The sequence below is a fragment of the Populus nigra genome, chromosome 6 (assembly GCF_951802175.1).
Source record: "Populus nigra chromosome 6, ddPopNigr1.1, whole genome shotgun sequence".
Lineage (NCBI taxonomy): Eukaryota > Viridiplantae > Streptophyta > Magnoliopsida > Malpighiales > Salicaceae > Populus > Populus nigra.
The window spans coordinates 20,694,057-20,715,679 of record NC_084857.1 but is presented as its reverse complement, the minus strand read 5'-3'; the positions used below and the strand labels follow the sequence as shown (position 1 = coordinate 20,715,679).

The 21,623-nt window shown below is 33.4% G+C and overlaps 1 protein-coding gene across 1 annotated transcript in view; it reads right to left on the bottom strand.

The window, feature by feature from the left end:
* Window positions 1–900: 900 nt before the first annotated feature.
* Window positions 901–21,623, bottom strand: part of LOC133697332 (uncharacterized) — a 43,979-nt gene continuing 23,256 nt past the window's right edge. Inside the window, exons 4-14 of the mRNA XM_062119804.1 lie at window positions 12,777–12,875; window positions 12,051–12,302; window positions 11,302–11,957; window positions 11,013–11,262; window positions 10,404–10,838; window positions 9,702–9,956; window positions 9,073–9,131; window positions 7,692–8,694; window positions 2,434–3,010; window positions 2,194–2,317; window positions 901–1,317 (exon numbers count right to left, since the gene is read on the bottom strand). Of these exons, the coding sequence (XP_061975788.1) occupies window positions 1,108–1,317; window positions 2,194–2,317; window positions 2,434–3,010; window positions 7,692–8,694; window positions 9,073–9,131; window positions 9,702–9,956; window positions 10,404–10,838; window positions 11,013–11,262; window positions 11,302–11,957; window positions 12,051–12,302; window positions 12,777–12,875 (3,920 nt within the window). The 3' untranslated portion in view covers window positions 901–1,107. The remainder of the gene's footprint in view (window positions 1,318–2,193; window positions 2,318–2,433; window positions 3,011–7,691; window positions 8,695–9,072; window positions 9,132–9,701; window positions 9,957–10,403; window positions 10,839–11,012; window positions 11,263–11,301; window positions 11,958–12,050; window positions 12,303–12,776; window positions 12,876–21,623) is intronic.

Below are 21,623 nucleotides of genomic sequence, written 5' to 3'. Positions count from 1 at the left end.
GCCTCCTTGTTGTTGATAACATCCATTTTCATCATGGGAACTTGGATTCCACCATAAGCATATCGTTGCTGATGGTGTTCTTGAGGAGTTGAAGACCTCCTAGGGCACCTGTACCACTCGTCTATTAGTGCAAACCCTTCCAACCCAATCATGTAAAGGCGATCTGCTTGGCGAGCCATTTGCAAAATGACACTAAAATATAAGAAGAAGAAACAATTTAAGTAGGCTCTGAGTTTGAGCTTGACTTGTACATATGGTTTGAAGCCAAGCTAGTCCGTATATATAGAAATCATAGAAGCCTCTCACTACTAAAAAATGGAGTAATTAGCAACGGACGATTCCGTTGCAAATAAAGCTAACATCCGTTGCTAAAACAATTCAGCAACGGAATCAGCAACAGCAAAAATCGGATGCAGATTTGTCGTTGTTGATTTTTTTGCAACGGATTTGTCCGTTGCTGATTTGGCAGCAACGGATAATCCGTTGCTGATTCATGCATAAGTTGCAATCACCAACGGAGAATCCGTTGGTGATTGCATTTGTTTTTTTATTAAATTAATTTTTATTTATTTATTAAAATCACTTTTAATTAATTTATTTAATTATTTATGGATAATTTAAAAGTTGTAGAATATATATAACCAACATAAATTAATTAATATTAAAAATAATTATATCATTAATAAAAAACAAAATAAAAATAATATTCATATTATAAAAATTTAGTTAAACTTGCATTAATACAATTAAGTTCAAATACAATAAAAAAAACAACAAAAGATACAATCATGGTGCTGGTTGCGAAGACGAACCATGATATTGTGGATCAACAGAAGATTGAGCAAGATATAATGGTCGAGGTGTAGGTCGAAAAATTGGTAGAAATGCAGGACCCATAGGTGTCATTATCTGAGGAGCCATAGGTGGCGGTATTGATGGAGTCAAAGGTGGTGGCATACCTTGATCAATATTTGATGTCCCACCATGGTATCCAATATTGTTCACAATATATTCTTTCATGGAATCCATCTGCCGTTTCATTTCAAGAATAAAATCATCTTTTTTCTTTATCTCCTCTTCTTTATCCTTTATCTCCTTTTGCAATGCTCAATACGATGAACTGGGATATGATGACTCCACCGAGTAGGAATGTGATGAAGAGCTTGTACTAACTTTTGATTTTGGCATATGAGGTGCACCATATACCCTACCCTTTGTAACTCCTCCTGAAGCCACACACCAAGCTGCTCCATCAAATGAAGGATGATTTTCCCGATCAGTTCCATACTTTGAAATCATCTCCATTTTATAATTTTCCTACAAATAAAATACATGCAACAATAAATTAATTTGAATGTTGAATAATACTTAAGTTATATTAAGAAATAATCAAATAAAAATGCATACAACCACTTTTTTAGACTTGTTGTCGACAAAGCTACCAGATTGCTTAGTACTTTGATGCAAAGCTATAAAGACATCATCCCATGGAGGTTCTTTTCCACCAGCTTCCTCTTGCTTTCAAGATTAATAAATATTATAAAAGATAAATATACAAATTTTAATTTATTATCTTAAGCATTAAAAAAAAATCCTTACCATGTTAGCTCGATATGATGCAAATGACACTGTTCCTCCAGAATGAGTGCTTATTTTGCCATCTGTTTTGGTTAATCGATTCCTCCTAGCAGATTCAGATCTCTTTTGAAATTCAGGGGTGGACCAAACATCTTTGATCATTTGATTCCAGTCATCATTGTTTATCCAGGCAGGACCTTTATCAAGACAATCTATAATATTTGTAGTGTTTTCTTTTGACATGGCTTTCTTGCGAGCTCGGGTCAATTGTTGATTCAAAGCTATCCTAGCCTTATCTTCCCAAATATTACGAACAATCGACTCATCTTCCTCAAGAAAGGAATATTTTTTCTACCAAATAATATATATACCAAGTAAAAAGGGTGCACAAAATTTCAAATTATATAAATAATTAATCATATTGTGTTATCTTGTTCAGAATTTGCAAGATGATGTAATAACTAAAGAAATTAAATGATATTAAAGAGTAAACAAGAAATAAGAACAAATTATAACACAAATCAATCATAGCTATTCAGTTGATAATTTTCATAATTCTACATTAAAGTGATCAAAATTAAAAAGAATATTATGGAAATTAGTGTTGGTTCTTACCTTAAACTCTTTAAAGAGTTCATCCCTGCACATTGGATCTACTTTTTCCCAAGAGTGCCATGCTCCCTTAAAATTGGACCTCAAAATATCTCCGATTGCACGACCACACGATGCATTATTGAACCTGAAAATATATAATAACAAACTTATATTAAACAAATAATTACACAATAATAAGTAATTTTTTTCATACTTGAAAATATAACCTTAATAAGTTAGTTATTGAAAGTTTGAACTTACTCTGTTGTTCCATACAAACAAAGCTCTTTTTTTCTTGTTATTGGATCTATTGACGTGTCAAAACCCTTCCTTTTAACACTTTGATCATAATTGTATGGAGAAGATGTTGAACCGTGATATGATGGAACACCATCTTGATCCTCATCACATACATCTCTCTCATCACATACACCTCTCTCATTACTACCGTCTCCCTCATCTTCATTTCTAATGTTCACATCATCATCATTACCTTCAACTCTCCTATAACTCCCATATAAATTATGTCCTCCATAAACAAGTTGGTTATCTCGAGAGAAACCTCCTTGAGTTTGAAGCAAATCTTGAAAACGAAAGCCCTCACAATATTGATATGCATCAACCCTCCCATAATCATGTTGAGGAGGATGTGTACTCCCCAAAGTAGGTATATAATACTCATTTGTGTTTTGATACACAGGTTGATGAAATGTGGATCCTTTGTTATTATGCCTTGATGTAGTTTGAAATGACTTGGATGAAGTGGACTTGTCACTCCTTGAAGTGGACCTGTCACTCCTTGAAGTGGACCTGTCACTCTTAGAATCTAATATGGATCCTCGTCGAGGCATGCTAAAAACCGGAAAAAATAACTAACATTTAGAATATGGCAATTGACACGACCAAAAGATTGATGTCTTCTCCCAAGTGCAGGAGTGTCGAAGTAATAAATAACCCGGCAAGACCGGGGTCGAACCACAGGGAGGTTACTTGTATAAATTATAAGCAACAATAATACTATAACAATAGTAACAATAATAATAATAATAATAATAATAATAGTGATAATAATAACAGTGAAGAAGAAGAGGAAGTTGTTGATGAGAACTTTGAGATAAAAGATTAACGTAAGGATTAAACAATGATAACAACAAATGTCAAGGTTAGAGGATCCACTAATGGTATTTCAAACAAGTATAGTATAAACCCTTATTATTCAATTGGAAACCACACGCAAGGAGGTTCCAATCAGATTATAAATTGTTAACATGATTACATTAGCTATCTTATTCGAAAATGCTAATACTTGTAAATGTTTTCAAGCATTCATGATTATAACTTATGTTAACAACAAATCAAGTTCCTTTCATAGCTCAGGTGTCGGTTATACCATACAGTATGGGCTATGAAAGTGCCAAGTATTTGTTGTACCAAGTGTTATACAACATAAATCTAGATTAACCATTTAACAAGCAAAGTATTAAAAGTGAATAAGATAATAAATATAAAGCATGTTAGTATCCAACATTAAAGTCCATGTTGAGTTTATATTATACTTATCCTTACACCATTAGTGTAACCTTTTCACCTTGACATAATTAACTTAGCTAGACATAATGAAAGAAAGAAACATAAATAAACAAGATAAGAACATAAGTAAGATAAAAGTTAACTAAGTAAAGGAAAGGAAATGAAAGGCATAAACTTGATATTAATGAAAGCAAAGCATAAGCAATACAAAGAGAGAAAGCAAGAGCATGATCTTGATCTGAACACCAAGATGCCTAAATACATGGCAAATGCCTCCTTTTATAGGCCAAAATTCGGAACTATTGATTTGTTGACTAATTGATGAGTGGGTGGCCACATCTTGACTTGGTGACAATTCTTATCTTCTTGTCTGCCAAAAACGTCATTGATGACGTCATAATTTGAACAAACTTGAATCATGAAAGTTCTAGGAAATTGTCTCATCTTTCTAGGGTAAAAATGTGAGATCATTTGGACTTCTAGAACTCGAGATATGGGCTGAACACTGAACAATGTCTGGGCTGCAGGACAGATTCGGACTTCTTCGTTGTTGCTACAATTTGGACTTGAAAACGGCCTTTTTAAATCTTGGGATCCACATGAAAGTTGTAGGCCTATGTCTTATCTTTCCATCCATATAAAATGGACCTAAATCCAAGATCTACAGCTCCAGATATGACCCAATTACCGAACAGTGTTCAAGTTTGGACTGCACCAGCATCTCTTTTCTAAGTTTGGCCATCTCTTTGTCCTTTCAATTTCAATACTTCAACTCATCAATCAATTCTTTCATTTATGTGATAGGCCTGCATTTAAGATGAACATTTACCATAAATTAAAGGTATCTTATATAATTAGATATGTTATTATAAAACATGCTTTAGTTAAGGAGTTATTGATACTTTAAGTGCAAAATGATGATATAAAACCTTGATAAAAATGCACTTTTAAGTACTAATCACACCCCCCAACCAGCTTATTACTAGTCCCTAGTGATTAAGGCGTTAAAATAGAAAAACAATTTGCAAATTCCACAAAGCAAGGCATTCATCATTCAACTTCCATTAATCTATTCAGATAAACAAACTCTCATTAAATTTTATATATCTGCTCAATACCTCTTAAACAAAATATTAATAAACCTTCCTTGTTATGTGCTCAATGTATGAAACATAGATTATGGGGCTTTTGTTGGAAGAAAACAATATTTTGTTCTAATGTTTAAGGTTAACTTCCTTGGGTTGGGATTATTTTATTTTATTTTATTTTACTCTTTTTTTTTTCTCTTCTTTTCTTTTTTAATATCTATACATATAACTTAAAACACAATGCATCTTTAACCCATGTAACGAGCTTTCGGCTAATGACTCCCAGACCAGTTGATCTTAGGGCATTAGGTGTTGAGACACCCCTACGAGCTTAGTAACTCGGGTTGCAGATACTGATACGTAGATAGTGCAATGTTTGATTCCCTTAAGCTTTTCTCCTTAACCCATGTAACAAGCTTTGGGCCAATAGCTCCCAAGTCAGTTGACTTTAGGGTATTAGGTGTTAAAACACCCCTTCGGGCTTAATTGCTTAGGTTAGGGAGGCTACGAAACCAAACTTATCTACGTTCTTATTATCATCATTTTTTTTCTTTTTTCTTTTTTCTTTTTTTTTTTTCTTCTTTTTTTTTTTTTCTTTTTTCTTTTTTTTTTCTTTTTGCAAATTATAGACTATCCCTATCCCTTAGTTGTTACCTTTAACAAAAGAACATAAATAATGTAATAATCCAATGTGCAACCCACAATCATATGTTAAAGTGTGTGTGTGAAAATGAAGGTTTAAGAATATTTGTTAAATGAGTATAGGAGCAGAACCAAGTGATAACAATGCGAGAGTTTGTAAACCTGAATATTTCAAGAAGTATTCTAATAGGCCTTGTTATGAATATTGCAAATAACCATTAGAAAATGTTTACTAAGATGCGTCTCAAGAGTCATTCCCCCTTACTCTGCCATCCTAGTAATAACAGTTTTGCAAAATGGTTTTTAAAACAAAAACAGTTAGTTGGTTAGTTTTTTTTTTTTTTTAAATACTACTACCCTCTCCCCCCAACCAAAACGAGACATTGTCCTCAATGTCCTAAGGTAGAAAGATAGAGTATAGAAGACATCACCTGAAACAACGAACACTGACAAACCTGAAACACACTTAAACAAATATAAAAAATAACAGAACAAAATACTATGTTAGAAATAAAACCAAAAGACACAAGGATTCACAAACGAAGGCTCAAATCCAATCTAAGCTTTTTACGGCTTTCTGTAGTTGACCAATTGATGCGACTCATGGAAGGATCAATTACAGGGGTGAAAGATTGTAGTTTGTCGATCAATTGTTCAGCAGTAGCAGCAGAGATTATGATTTGTCGTGCCGAAGATGTTAGAAATTCCTGTTCCACAGCTTGATCAAGAAAAGACAACAAAGTATCATAAAAACCATTAACATTGAGCAAACCTATAGGTTTATGGTGAATGTGAAGTTGGGCCCAAGAGGAAATATGAAAGATCTCTTCCAATGTGCCCAGACCACCTGGTAAGGCAATGAAGGCATCAGCATGGTTAAACATTGTATTCATTCGATCAAACATTGTGGAGACCTGTAGTTCCTCTCCAATTGTTCTTCCAATGATGTCCCCTTTTGTTAAAGCTTCAGGGACGACCCCCAAAACTTGACTACCTCCTAAAAATGCAGCTATCGCCACACCCCCCATTAACCCAAGGCTGCCTCCCCCATACACTAAATGAATCTTTCTCTCAGCTAGTACCTGACCAAGATGATTTGCTGCTTCTAAAAAAGCTATTTCCTTCCCAGGACTGGATCCACCGAAAACACAAATATTTTTTATGTGATAACTTGAGGAACCTGCCATTTCTACACGCTTCTATATCTGTCTAATGTAAGGGATGAGTAGAAATGAGGGGAAGGAAGAGAAGATTTTATAGAAGAGAAATTGAAGATGCAATCATACCACCTATATGTAGGCCAGCTGGAGTCTCACACTCTCTCTCTATTTATTTATTTATTTATTTTGAAAAAAGCATGTATATGTACAGGTAGTTGTGATTGTGGCTCACATCTTCCCTTGGTTTTACGTCCAAGAACGGCTTAAACGCCCTCTATGGGTCGGGGATAGGCTTCCCATCCAGTTTTCTTAAAAACTGGCAAACAGGGTCTTTTTTAGTCAGATTCCCAAGACTAAGTCTATCATGTTCTTTATGAAAATGGGGCCATAAATCATGAATTGCACGATGCACATCTCCACTAGGATGCGTCTCAAGGGTCAACAAAAGATTATCTAAAGACCCCTTACTCAGGCCATCCTTAATGAATTGTATTTTATCTTCACGGTTTATAGATACCATTCCTAAAGAACGACATGTTGCATTGCAAGTCCATCTGGCACATTTGTGACAGACTTTCAGTCGTTTTGCACGACGTTTCTTTGCAAAAGTGCTTTTACCTGTTCCAGGCATGTGTGAAATGAAAGAATTGGAGGACTCACCTGATAATCGGACCTTTGCTTCAATCAGCCAACGAATATCTTCAGGAATTCCATGATCCATTAACAACTTCAATCTTGCACACCTAGCACGGTAAATTTTTGTAATCGCATTCTGAGGCAGAGCGGGAAAGTACTTTTTCAATTTTTCAAGAATGGTGTCCATTTTGAAATGAGAATTGGAGAAGAGATTCAAAGAAGAGAGAAAGAGTAAAGAATTGCACAAATATAGACAGATATCAGTTATTATGGGAAACTGAAAGAACCAACTTAAGTCACGGAGTACCGTTATCCGCCTTTTGACCGGGGTGAGAGAAACTAGCAAAATGAAACACAAAACAATGTGAGAAAACTAATCAATCTTTATATACAGGATCACTCAATTCAATCGAGTCATTTTCAACTGAAAAATTATCAAAGTAAACTTTCAAACGATGTCCATTTACCTTGAAAACATTGCCATTCTTTGGATTCTCGATATCACAGGCCCCATATGGATACACATGTTTCACAATGAAAGGACCACTCCATCTTGATCTTAGTTTTCCAGGAAATAAATGGAGTCGAGAATTATAAAGCAAGACTTTTTGACCAACATTGAATGTTTTTCTCAATATTTTCTTGTCATGAAACTCTTTGATTCTTGCTTTATGAATTCTTGAATTTTCATATGCATCATTTCTTATTTCCTCAAGCTCATTTATTTGTAATTTTCGCAGTTGACCAGCATCATCAAGGTTTGAATTAAAAGCTTTAATAGCCCAATAAGCTTTATGTTCAAGTTCCACAGGCAAGTGACAAGGTTTTCCATAGACTAGTCTATAAGGTGACATACCTAATGATGTTTTATAAGCAGTTCGATAAGCCCAAAGTGCATCATTAAGTCTTAAAGACCAGTCTTTCCTATTAGGGTTCACTGTTTTCTCCAAGATTTGTTTGATCTCCCTATTAGCAAGCTCTACCTGCCCACTAGTCTGAGGGTGATAAGGGGTGGCAACTTTGTGAGTGATTCCATATTTCTTCATTAAAGACTCAAATGGCTTGTTGCAGAAATGTGTTCCACCATCACTTATCATGGCTCGAGGGATTCCAAATCGACTCAAAATATTTTCTTTCAAGAATTTTATCACTGTTTTGTGATCATTGTTTCGACTTGGAATTGCCTCTATCCATTTTGAAACATAATCTACTGCGACTAATATGTACACGAAACCAAATGATGAAGGAAATGGACCCATGGAATCTATACCCCAACAGTCAAAGATCTCAATGACAAGAATAGGATTTAAAGGCATCATATGACGTTTTGAAATAGATCCTAACTTTTGACAATTTTCACAAATCTTACAGAATGCATGTGAGTCCTTGAACATGGTGGGCCAGTAAAATCCGCATTGTAAGATTTTTGCAGTTGTCTTTCTTGATGAGAAATGGCCCCCACATGCCTCAGAATGACAAAATTTAATGACACTACTTACCTCATTGTCAGGAATGCATCTTCGAAATATTTGATCAGGACAATATTTGAATAAATAAGGGTCATCCCAATAAAAGTTCTTTACTTCGTTCAAGAACTTTCTTTTGTCTTGGGTACTCCAATGAGCTGGCAATTGTCCTGAAACAAGAAAATTAACAATATTAGCAAACCAAGGCATCGTAGAGACAGAAAATAAAGATTCATCAGGAAAGTAGTCATCGATTGGTGTGATGTCAGATTTTGAATCTGTTGTCAATCTTGACAAATGATCTGCGACAACATTTTCGGTGCCTTTCTTGTCTTTGATTGTGATATCAAATTCTTGAAGTAACAAAATCCACCGAACCAATCTAGCCTTAGAATCTTTCTTAGAAAGAAGATATTTCAATGCTGCATGATCACTGTAAACAACAACAGGTGAGCCAACAAGATAAGACCTGAATTTTTCACATGCAAATACTACTGCAAGTAATTCTTTTTCAGTAGTGGTGTAATTCATTTGAGCACTATTTAAAGTTTTACTTGCATAGTAAATCACATAAGGTTTCTTATCTTTTCTTTGTCCCAAGACAGCACCCACGGCATAATCACTAGCGTCACACATTATTTCAAAAGGTAAAGACCAATCAGGAGGTTGAATGATAGGAGCAGAAGTAAGCAAGTTTTTAAGTTTAACAAAGGCTTCTTCACAATGTTCAGTCCATTCAAAAATATTATCCTTTGTTAGAAGATTGCTCAAGGGCTTAGATATTACACTAAAATCTTTGATGAACCTTCTATAAAAACCAGCATGTCCTAAGAATGATCTAACATCTTTAATGGATTTTGGTGTTGGCAAGTTAGCAATTAACTCAATTTTAGATTTGTCAACCTCAATTCCTTTTGATGAAACAATGTGACCAAGTACAATGCCGTTTGTTACCATAAAGTGACATTTTTCCCAATTCAGTACAAGATTCTTCTCTTCACATCTGCTCAAAACCTTTTCTAAGTTAGTCAAACAATCATCAAATGAATCACCAAAAACAGAAAAATCATCCATAAAAATCTCAAGAAAACGTTCAACCATATCACTAAATATACTAAGCATGCATCTTTGAAACGTGGCAGGTGCATTACATAATCCAAAAGGCATCCTTCGATATGCAAAAGTGCCAAATGGACATGTGAAAGTAGTTTTCTCTTGATCTTCCAATGCAATTTCAATTTGGTTATAACCTGAATAGCCATCTAGGAAACAATAAAATTCATGACCTGCAACTCTTTCTAGGATTTGATCCATGAAAGGTAAGGGAAAATGATCTTTTCTAGTCATTGAATTAAGTTTCCTATAATCAATGCACATGCGCCAACCAGTAATAGTCCTAGTTGGAATTAACTCATTTTTTTCATTTGTTATCACAGTGACTCCAGACTTCTTAGGTACCACTTGAGTAGGACTTACCCATTTGCTGTCAGAAATAGGATAAATGATTCCATTATCTAGAAGCTTAATGACTTCATTTTTCACTACTTCTTTCATATTAGGATTAAGCCTTCGTTGCATTTCTCTAGAGGGTTTAGCATTTTCCTCCAAATAAATCCTGTGAGTGCAAATCAAAGGACTAATTCCTTTTATGTCAGCTATGGTCCATCCTAATGCATTTTTATGCATTTTCAGAGTTTGTAATAACTTACCTTCTTGCTGTGCATTAAGTTTGGAAGAGATTATTACCGGAAAAGTTTCATTTTCTCCCAAAAATGAGTATTTGAGATTGAGGGGTAACGGCTTCAAATCAGGTTTTGGTGGTTGAACACTTGAAGGTATTGGCTCAATTGATCGTGGCGGCAATTCCTCAATTTGTGGTCTCCAATTACTTGCCTTTGATTCTTCCTGAAAATAGACCATTTGCAAATCATCAGATTCATCAATATCAATTTCATTGGAAGTGGTTTGAAATTGATCATGAACTAATTTTTCAGTAAAGTCCACTTCCTGTAAATCATTATCATCTCTAGGTTGCTTGCAAATGTTGAAAATATTCATCTCCAATGTCATGTTTCCAAAAGATAGCTTCATCAGTCCATTCCTACAATTAATCAATGCATTAGAAGTTGCAAGAAATGGACGTCCTAAAATAACAGGAAATGAATTACATGCTTCAACAGGCTGTGTATCCAAGACAATAAAATCCACAGGATAAATGAATTTATCGACTTGTACTAACACATCTTCAACTATTCCTCTAGGCACTTTTACAGATCTATCGGCAAGTAAAAGAGTCACAGAAGTTGGTTTTAACTCACCTAGATTGAGACTTTGAAAAACTGAATATGGAAGTAAATTCACACTAGCTCCAAGATCAAGTAAAGCTCTTTCAATTTTATGTTCTCCAATAAAGCATGAAATTGTAGGACAACCAGGGTCTTTATATTTCAATGCATTATTGTTCTGAAGAATGGCACTTACTTGTTCGGCTAAGAAGGCTTTCTTTTTCACATTCAGTTTTCTCTTCACAGTGCACAGATCTTTCAAAAATTTAGCATAAGAAGGAACCTGTTTAATAGCATCCAACAAAGGTATATTGATCCTTACCTGTTTGAAAGTTTCAAAGATTTCAGAGTTGTGATTGACTTTCCTTCGTTTGGTCATGGCATGAGGAAATGGAAGTGCTGGCGGATAATCAGTCTTTTCTTTGCAATGATCAGATTCAACCCCTTCCTTACCCTCAGAGATTGATTCATCATCATTCTCACAAGGTTCAAGAATGGGTTTTTCAATAACCTTACCACTGCGAAGAGTGATGACTGATTTTACGTGATCCATGTGTTGGCTTCCCGAACTACTTGCATTCGCATTGTATTGCCCCTTGGGATTTTGTTGTGGTTGAGATGGAAACTTACCTTTCTCTTGGAAACTGAGAGCAGATGTCAATTTTGCAAGAGTATCTTTAAAATCTGTCATGCTTTGAGCAAGTTGAGTGTTAATTGCCTCTTGCTTTTCCATAAATGCATGCAATGTTTCCTCAAGATTTCTTCTAGGAGGGGGAGCATAAGGAGGTGCATATCCATGAGAATTTTGGAAATTATGATGTGCTGGAAACGATGGCTGTGAAGTTTGAGCATTACTGTTCTCACTCTTCCAACTGAAATTTGGATGATTTCTCCAACCAGGGTTATATGTTTGCGAATATGGGTTATGATTGGGCTTTTGAAAACTGTTTAATGCATGGGCTTGTTCATGGAGACATTCTTTAAAAGAAGGCAAGGTTGGACAATCATTGGTTGAATGTTCGTTGGTTTCACAGATTTGACATGCAATGTCTTGAACAGATTTTAATTGACCACTTTTTTTTAATTCTAGTGCCTCAACCTTTCTAGCTAAAGATGCAAACTTGGCTTGGAGGTCATGATCTTCCCTAAGGTTGTACATACCTCCACTAGATGTATGAGGTTGGGTTTTACTTGGTGCCTCATAAGTACCTGTGGTGTCCCAATTTTGTGCATTTTCAGCTAGCAAGTCTAGGTATTCCATTGCTTCATTAGGGTCTTTATCCTCAAAAGTTCCATTGCACATTAATTCAACCATTTGCCTATCTCTAGGAGTTAACCCTTCATAAAAATGTGAAACTAATCTCCATGTTTCAAAACCATGATGGGGGCAAGTATTAAGTAAGTCTCGATACCTATCCCAACATTGATAAAATGTTTCTCCTGGTTTTTGAGAGAAAGTAATGATTTGTCTTTTGAAAGAGTTTGTTCTGTGGGATGGAAAAAACTTCTTTAAAAATTGTTGTTGCATTTCATCCCAAGCACGAATGGATCCAGGTCTCAAATTTTGTAGCCATGTTTTAGCTTTATCTTTTAATGAAAAAGGAAAAAGCTTCAATCTAATGGTGTTCATGCTACAATTTGAGTCATTATATGTGTTGCAAACCTCCTCAAATTCCCTTAAATGCAAGTATGGATTTTCTAAATCTAAGCCATGAAAAGATGGTAAAAGTTGAATAATGCCTGTCTTAAAATTAAAATGAGATGCATCAGGAGGAAAAACTATGCATGAGGGTGCACTTGTTCTTGTGGGATTCATGTGGTCTCTAAGAGTTCTAACCCGAATATTCTCATTATTCTCATTATGAAGTGATTGGTTATCTTCTTCAGCCATATTTTCTGAAAATGATGAGGATACCCTACAAAGTCTACCACTTAATGTACGTGACCACACTCTCATGCACGTGTAGGAGAATAAAAGGAAGAAGAAAACAAAAGAAAGAGAAACAAAACAAAAGAAACAAAGTTAGATACAAGAAAAGAGAAAAGAGAAAAGAGAAAAGAGAAAATAAAATAAATACTATAATTTGTACAATGATTTACCTCCCCGGCAACGGCGCCAAAAACTTGACACGACCAAAAGATTGATGTCTTCTCCCAAGTGCAGGAGTGTCGAAGTAATAAATAACCCGGCAAGACCGGGGTCGAACCACAGGGAGGTTACTTGTATAAATTATAAGCAACAATAATACTATAACAATAGTAACAATAATAATAATAATAATAATAATAATAGTGATAATAATAACAGTGAAGAAGAAGAGGAAGTTGTTGATGAGAACTTTGAGATAAAAGATTAACGTAAGGATTAAACAATGATAACAACAAATGTCAAGGTTAGAGGATCCACTAATGGTATTTCAAACAAGTATAGTATAAACCCTTATTATTCAATTGGAAACCACACGCAAGGAGGTTCCAATCAGATTATAAATTGTTAACATGATTAAATTAGCTATCTTATTCGAATAATGCTAATACTTGTAAATGTTTTCAAGCATTCATGATTATAACTTATGTTAACAACAAATCAAGTTCCTTTCATAGCTCAGGTGTCGGTTATACCATACAGTATGGGCTATGAAAGTGCCAAGTATTTGTTGTACCAAGTGTTATACAACATAAATCTAGATTAACCATTTAACAAGCAAAGTATTAAAAGTGAATAAGATAATAAATATAAAGCATGTTAGTATCCAACATTAAAGTCCATGTTGAGTTTATATTATACTTATCCTTACACCATTAGTGTAACCTTTTCACCTTGACATAATTAACTTAGCTAGACATAATGAAAGAAAGAAACATAAATAAACAAGATAAGAACATAAGTAAGATAAAAGTTAACTAAGTAAAGGAAAGGAAATGAAAGGCATAAACTTGATATTAATGAAAGCAAAGCATAAGCAATACAAAGAGAGAAAGCAAGAGCATGATCTTGATCTGAACACCAAGATGCCTAAATACATGGCAAATGCCTCCTTTTATAGGCCAAAATTCGGAACTATTGATTTGTTGACTAATTGATGAGTGGGTGGCCACATTTTGACTTGGTGACAATTCTTATCTTCTTGTCTGCCAAAAACGTCATTGATGACGTCATAATTTGAACAAACTTGAATCATGAAAGTTCTAGGAAATTGTCTCATCTTTCTAGGGTAAAAATTTGAGATCATTTGGACTTCTAGAACTCGAGATATGGGCTGAACACTGAACAGTGTCTGGGCTGCAGGACAGATTCGGACTTCTTCGTTGTTGCTACAATTTGGACTTGAAAACGGCCTTTTTAAATCTTGGGCTCCACATGAAAGTTGTAGGCCTATGTCTTATCTTTCCATCCATATAAAATGGACCTAAATTCAAGATCTACAGCTCCAGATATGACCCAATTACCGAACAGTGTTCAAGTTTGGACTGCACCAGCATCTCTTTTCTAAGTTTGGCCATCTCTTTGTCCTTTCAATTTCAATACTCCAACTCATCAATCAATTCTTTCATTTATGTGATAGGCCTGCATTTAAGATGAACATTTACCATAAATTAAAGGTATCTTATATAATTAGATATGTTATTATAAAACATGCTTTAGTTAAGGAGTTATTGATACTTTAAGTGCAAAATGATGATATAAAACCTTGATAAAAATGCACTTTTAAGTACTAATCAGCAATATATACAACATAACAATAAATTAGCTCATAGTTAAACTATCAGGAACAAAAAATTCACAGATATTTTCCCAAGACTGCCATAACTAGAATGAAAACAAACTGTTAAATCTCATTGACAAAACTCAGCCATGAAGTTTAAATTGTCAAAAGCCAATTACCACAAACAGTAATAAAAATAATAATCTAAATAATTAATTAAGCAGAAATCAAAATTTATGAGTATGCTTACCTTGATGTTTGGTCCTATAAATCAAAACATTGAGTAGGAAGAACCCTTTCTTTCACAAAATAAAATATAACATCAGAATCACAATTTAAAGATTGATACTTGAAAGGTTATAAATGGTTTAAAAGGTGAATGAAAATGATTTATGTAATGTGATGCATAACCCACACTTGAATAAAATAATAAAAAAAAAACATTGACAGCCTAAATATTGTCAAATAATATGAAATCATTCATACATATAATAAAGATAATTCATTACATATACTACAAAATATAATTAACTTGTGCTACTCATTATTATCATCATTCCTAACCATCACCACCATAACAATCATCCTCATCATCTTCTTCTTCTTCTTCTTCACCATCACCATCACCATCACCATCACCATCACCATCACCATCACCATCATCTTCTTCTTCTTCTTCTTCATCTTCATCTTCATCATCTTTGTTTCCCCAATTCATGTCAAGTTGAATCAATTCATGTTGCCCGATTTCTTTATAATAAAATGGTTCAACAAGTATATTTGGATCATCAAGTGTTTGAGTAGGAAGGACACGACATGATTGAGAAATCTCATCTGATTGATCAACATCAAATGATCTCACATTGTTGGCATCTTCAATAAATTCACCCATGTCAACATTATAACGACTTCTAGCAGTTGTCTTAATAACCGTCCACCATTCAGATGATTTATTACCAGGTGGATATGTATAGTAGACTTGTTGACATTGTTGTGCTAACACAAAATCTTCATTTCCGTGTAGTCGAGATGTATGCTTGATTTCAACCAAACCATTCGAAGGATGCACTCTAATCCCTTGTTTTGTATCATACCAATTACATTTAAACATAAATAACTTGCACTTACTCCCCAAGTATTTTAACCGAACAACTTCTTTAAGCATTCCATAATAATCACATTCATTATCATCATAGCAACTTCCTTTCACACAAACTCCACTATTCATTGTCTTTTTAAAACGACCATAACGTTGAGTATGAAATTTAAAACCATTCACATAATAGACATTATAACATTTCACTGAAGTTGAAGGGCCCATAGCAAGTCCAAAGAGCTGATTTTCAATTCCATTAGATTGGTATTCCACATAGCATAATAGTTAACTCCATAAGAAATAATGATTCAAAAGAGATTAATAATATTTTTAAAGTAGCTAATTGACATAAAATATAAATTAATTTTACTAAAATACTTACATTATTTTTTAACCAATTTGAAAAGATCACTTCGCATAATTTTTCAATTTCACCATCACTTGCATATGGTTGTTGTGACTTTAGCTCTTGTCGACATTGCCTAAAATTTTAAAATGTTAAAGTTAATAATAAATTATTATAAATTTAGTGCAAATTAATATTTCATACTTACTCTAAATAAGGCTTCAGTTCTTGACAATTGAATATCACATAGTTATGCGCAATTTGCATTTCAGCATGTGACAAATGCCTTTTATAAAATCTTTTGGATAATTTTTTCCCTGGATAGGAAAAAATAGAGAGACATCCATCTACACTTCTAAGGCCACCATCATCATTCCGTGAAACTCAATTCCAAATTGTTTGCACGTCATCACCAAAATAATGAGATGCAAAATTGGTAATTTCATCAATCAAGTATGCTTCACATATGGAACCCTCAACTTTAGCTTTATTGGTCACTTTCTTCTTCAAATAAAACATATACCTATATCATTTCTGTCAATTAGTTTATTTTTAAAAAATAAAAAGTGAATAAAATTAACATAGTATGAAAACATACCGTTCAAATGGATACATCCATCGATATTGAACTGGTCCACCAACTTTTGCCTCATAAGGTATATGTATCGTCAAGTGTTCCATGGAGTCAAAGAAGGATGGAGGAAAAATCCTTTCAAGTTTGCAAATTATTTCAATTATATTCATCTGCATTAACTCCATGTGCTGAGCATTTAAATTTGTTGAACAAATATCTCGAAAAAATACGGACAGTTCAGTTAATGCCTCCCATAGTGGCCTAGGTAAGTAAGGTCAAAAAGCGGTTGGAAGAAGTCTTTGAATGAAGACATGACAATCATGGCTCTTCATCCCTGAAACCTTACATTGTGCCTCTTTCACACATCGTGAAATGCTTGAAGCATAACCATCAGGAAATGATAATTCCTTCATCTATGACAAAACTTCTTGTTGTTGTTTCTTGTGTAGACAATAAGTGCCTTTAGGTTTGTAAAGCCGACCACTCATATCTTGTTGCAAATGTAAATTTGGCTTCTGACAATACAATTGAATATCCAACCTAGCCTTTAAATTGTCCTTGCTTCTATTCGGACAATCCATTACTGTATAAAAAATATTGTCAAAGACATTTTTCTCAATATGCATGACATCAAGATTATGACGAATCAAATTTGTATGCCAATATGGAAGCTCCCAGAAAAGGCTCTTCTTCACCCAATTGTGCTTAACACCAAAGCCAGGAATTTTATCATTATATGATGAACCTCCATTATGTCCCTCAGTATACTTGGACACTTCATTTAACATTTCCAAACCAGATGGACGAGGTAAAGGAGGAAGCCTTTCAATTACTCCTTTCAAAAACTTATCATATTGAAATCTATATGGGTGGTCCATGGGTAGGAATCGTCGATGACAATCAAAAAATATAGTTTTCCCCCCATTTTTTAATCTAAAAGCCTTGTTATGCTCCATACAATAAGGACAAGACAGATTTCCATGAGTACTCCACCCCGATAACATGCCATATGCTAGAAAGTCACTAATGGTCCACATCAAAGCTGCCTTTAATTGAAAATTTTCCTTTCTGTATACATCATATGTTTCAACACCAAAAAACCACAAATTCTTTAACTCATCAATCAAAGGTCTTAGAAAAACATCAAGCTTTTTACCCGGATTCTTTGGCCCAGGAATCATCATTGTTAAAAACATGAATGGTCTAGTCATGCACTTCCACAGAGGTAAATTATAAACAGTCACAATTACTGGCCAACAAGAGTATGTATTTGAAGACATGTCAAATGGACAAAACCCATCAGTGCACAACCCTAACCGAATATTTCTCGGATCTGATGCAAAGCTTAAGTGGACATGATTAAACTCATTCCATGCCTCCCCATCAAATGGGTGCACCATAACCTCATTATTAGACTTATGAAAATGATGCCATGTCATATCTTTGGCATGATATGGAGACATGAATAGTCTCTGAAGCCTTGGTGTTAGAGGAAAGTATCGGAGTTGCTTCTCCGCCTTATTGGAACCTTTACTAGTTGGATTTCTAGGTTTGTATCGTGAACTTCCATAAAAATCACAATTTATTTTCATTGCATCTACCCCATAGTACAGCATACAGTAATTAGGACACACATCATATTTCTCATAACCAAGTCCAAGTGGCCGCATAAATTTCTTGGCATCATAAAAATTTGAAACCAAATTTTCATCATTAGGCATGCAACTTTTTGTAAAGTCAATAAAATTGTTGAAGGCATTCTAAGTCAAATTTAAAGTTGACTTCATATTAAGCAATTGTACACAAGCAGATAATTTGGATTGCTTGGTACACCTATCCCACAACGGCTCCTCCGCGGCTTTCAAAAGCTTAAAAAATTTAGTTGCCTCCGGATTTGGAATTTCCCCTGCTACCATAGGACTAGACACATTATCATTATAGAATGCATCACCAACCCCCATTGCATCCATAACTAGATTCCTATATGGATTCTCTAGACAAACATCATTCACATCATGACTCATTATAATCGATGAAGGTCCAGCCAATATTGGTTCTGCGACATAAGGCTCCCCATGTACAGTTCAATTTTCATAACAAGGTAAAAAAACTTTTGTCAATAGATGTTTACAAACATCATCTTCCTTTAAAAACTTTTGATTTTTGCACCTCACACAAGGACATCTAATTTTTCCCCCAGATATATTTTTATCAATTGAAAATGCAAAATTGATAAATCTTCTAACACCAGTAATGTATTCAGGACGAAGGCGACCATCCATAAGACGACGATACATCCACGATCGATCATCCATGTTAATCTAATTAACATGACAACACCAATAAGCATTTTTTGAAATAAGCATACTTCTTTAACTACTAGTACTTAAACAATCCTTTAAAATAAAATACGTACCACATGAATAAAATTTAATTATTTATCCAGCTCAAACATATATGAAGCTAAAAAATAGATAACTGTTTTTCTTCTACTTTTTCTTATTGAGTTTTTAATTATATAGGTTGTTTAGTGTGACAATATGAGTGTGTGAGGAATTCCCACACACTTATATTGTCATTTATATTTTCTAACTAGTGACAAAAATATACTTTTTAGATTATGTTCGGTTAGTATTTTATACAGAATGAATGGATAAAAAAAATATTTAGTTGAACAAATATTAAATAAATTTATCTTTATAATAGTTCTGGAGTTCATTTTTTTTATTGGTCCTTCTACCTTTTGTTACCACCTGAAATAGTTTTTTTTTATTTTATTTGGATCCTTTTATTTTTATTGGATCCATCAAACTTTTTATTTTTATTCGGATCTTTTTTTGCTCAACTAAATGGTAAATGAAATCAGAAACATGCGAGGTAATACAAGATTAAAGAATTTTTTTTATTTTTTTAAAAGATGAAAATGCTATATAAAAAAAAACATAATTTTTTTTGGGTTATAATAGTTACTCACATTTGTATCTTTGTCTCTTATCATATACATTATATCTATCTTTTATGTCGTAGTAAAATAATAATTAGATAATAATTATAATACTGGTGGATGAAAATATAAATACATTTGTTATATAAATTCTTTAAGCACAATCCAAATTAGTTAATTTCATGTACTAGTAGATTTGTTGCCTTCTTTCTTCTCTTAATACGTATGGAGCATAATATTATTGTTAAATAATTGACATGAGCAGACCGTAAGAGAAATGTTGTCTTCTCAATCTAAACGTCACAATATGTTTCAAGACTTGACAAATAGCACGACATTTAAATTTGCAATTAATTGATATATTATTCAGCCACCTCTAGGTTTCATTTTGGTCTCATAATTTCCATCCAAAATAAACTCAATATCAGATTTAATAAAAGAAAATCATTCAATTAGTTTTCTTATACAAACTATCAATATTGTTCCAATGAAAGACAGAGTTCCAACTACTTGACAAGATTACAATAGGCATGCCCAACAAAAAAATTATACACGATATAATTAAGCAACCATGTAAAAATGGAGCAAAATAGACTTACCTAAGCCCCAAGAATCAATGGCACAAGGTGGAGGTTTTCTTATTGCAACCCAATCAGATTTAGCCAACTCTATTGGATTATATTGTGATCCAATAAGCCATTTATATTGCTGGAAAAATAAAAAAACATAAACAGTATGTTACACCCATCAAGTTATAACAATTGCTAGTCTTTAAAACAAATCCTTATATTATAGAATGTGACAGCAATGAAATTTTGGTTATATTGATGAATCCTCAAGTATTACAAGATTTAGTTAATAAATTAAAATATTATAGAATGTAATTGCAATATCATAAACAATGATAAGAAGGTGATACAAACTCAAAACTTTATGATAAGCAGTACTATTTTATCAAATATTCTATCCAAAACCACTCCTAAACAAACTTGGGCATTGAATGAAGATCCTATTACAGAATTACATAAAATCAAATGGATGGAATTTTTAAGAAATGATTTTATTTGTTTTTTGTAAGATTAACATTACTCATTTATAATTGATTTTTTTATAAAGAATTTGGAATAAACTAAGTATTTTCTTGTAATTTTTTAACAAGGAATAAAGGTTGATAGATTATTAATTTCCTATTTTAAAGCAACTTTGTATTTTTGTTCATTCTTGCATTGCATTTAATCATATAATAAAATATTATACCATTAAAGTTTGTTCTTTCTTTCGGGTTAAAACATATTCTTTCTAAATTATTAATTGTTTTGATTGACATATCCCTACATACTTTTTCTTTAAAATTTAATACATTAATTATGTGATGCTTTGATTGGGATCCTCTCTATCACAAACCACTAGCAGAATTCCACCATTTTGTCGACCAGAAAACCTTAGAAGACCACCAAAACAGTTTACTAACCTCATAGGTAACATTCTAATATCAAAACCTTTTTCAACACAAAATTTGTATTTTATTTTTTAAATATAAAATTCTCAAATCTTAAAACACTTAATTTCATGATGGTTGTGAAGATTGGTTTGAATGTTTATGTGTTAAAATAAATAATAAAAAAATAATTAATAACTCATAAGACTCAATACGTTTGGCTTTTTCACCTGAATAATTAATTAGCTATTTTATTTTGTAAGAGGAGGGCTGAGTTTTATACAGATCCAATTGCAAAAACTCAATTTCACACCTTTCTATTGCGATGATGATGGTCCAACTCACTCTATTGTGACAAGAAAAGATTTTTCCTTATGGAACTTAATGCTTCTAAGCAAATCCAAGCTTCCGTTACGTTAGAGCTTATGTTTATATAGTTAGCCCACCATTGATGTACAATTCATTTGCTTAAACCTATATAGGCCTAACAATTTGGAAATCAAAATGACTGGTTTTAGGTTAGGTTTGATTATTAAACC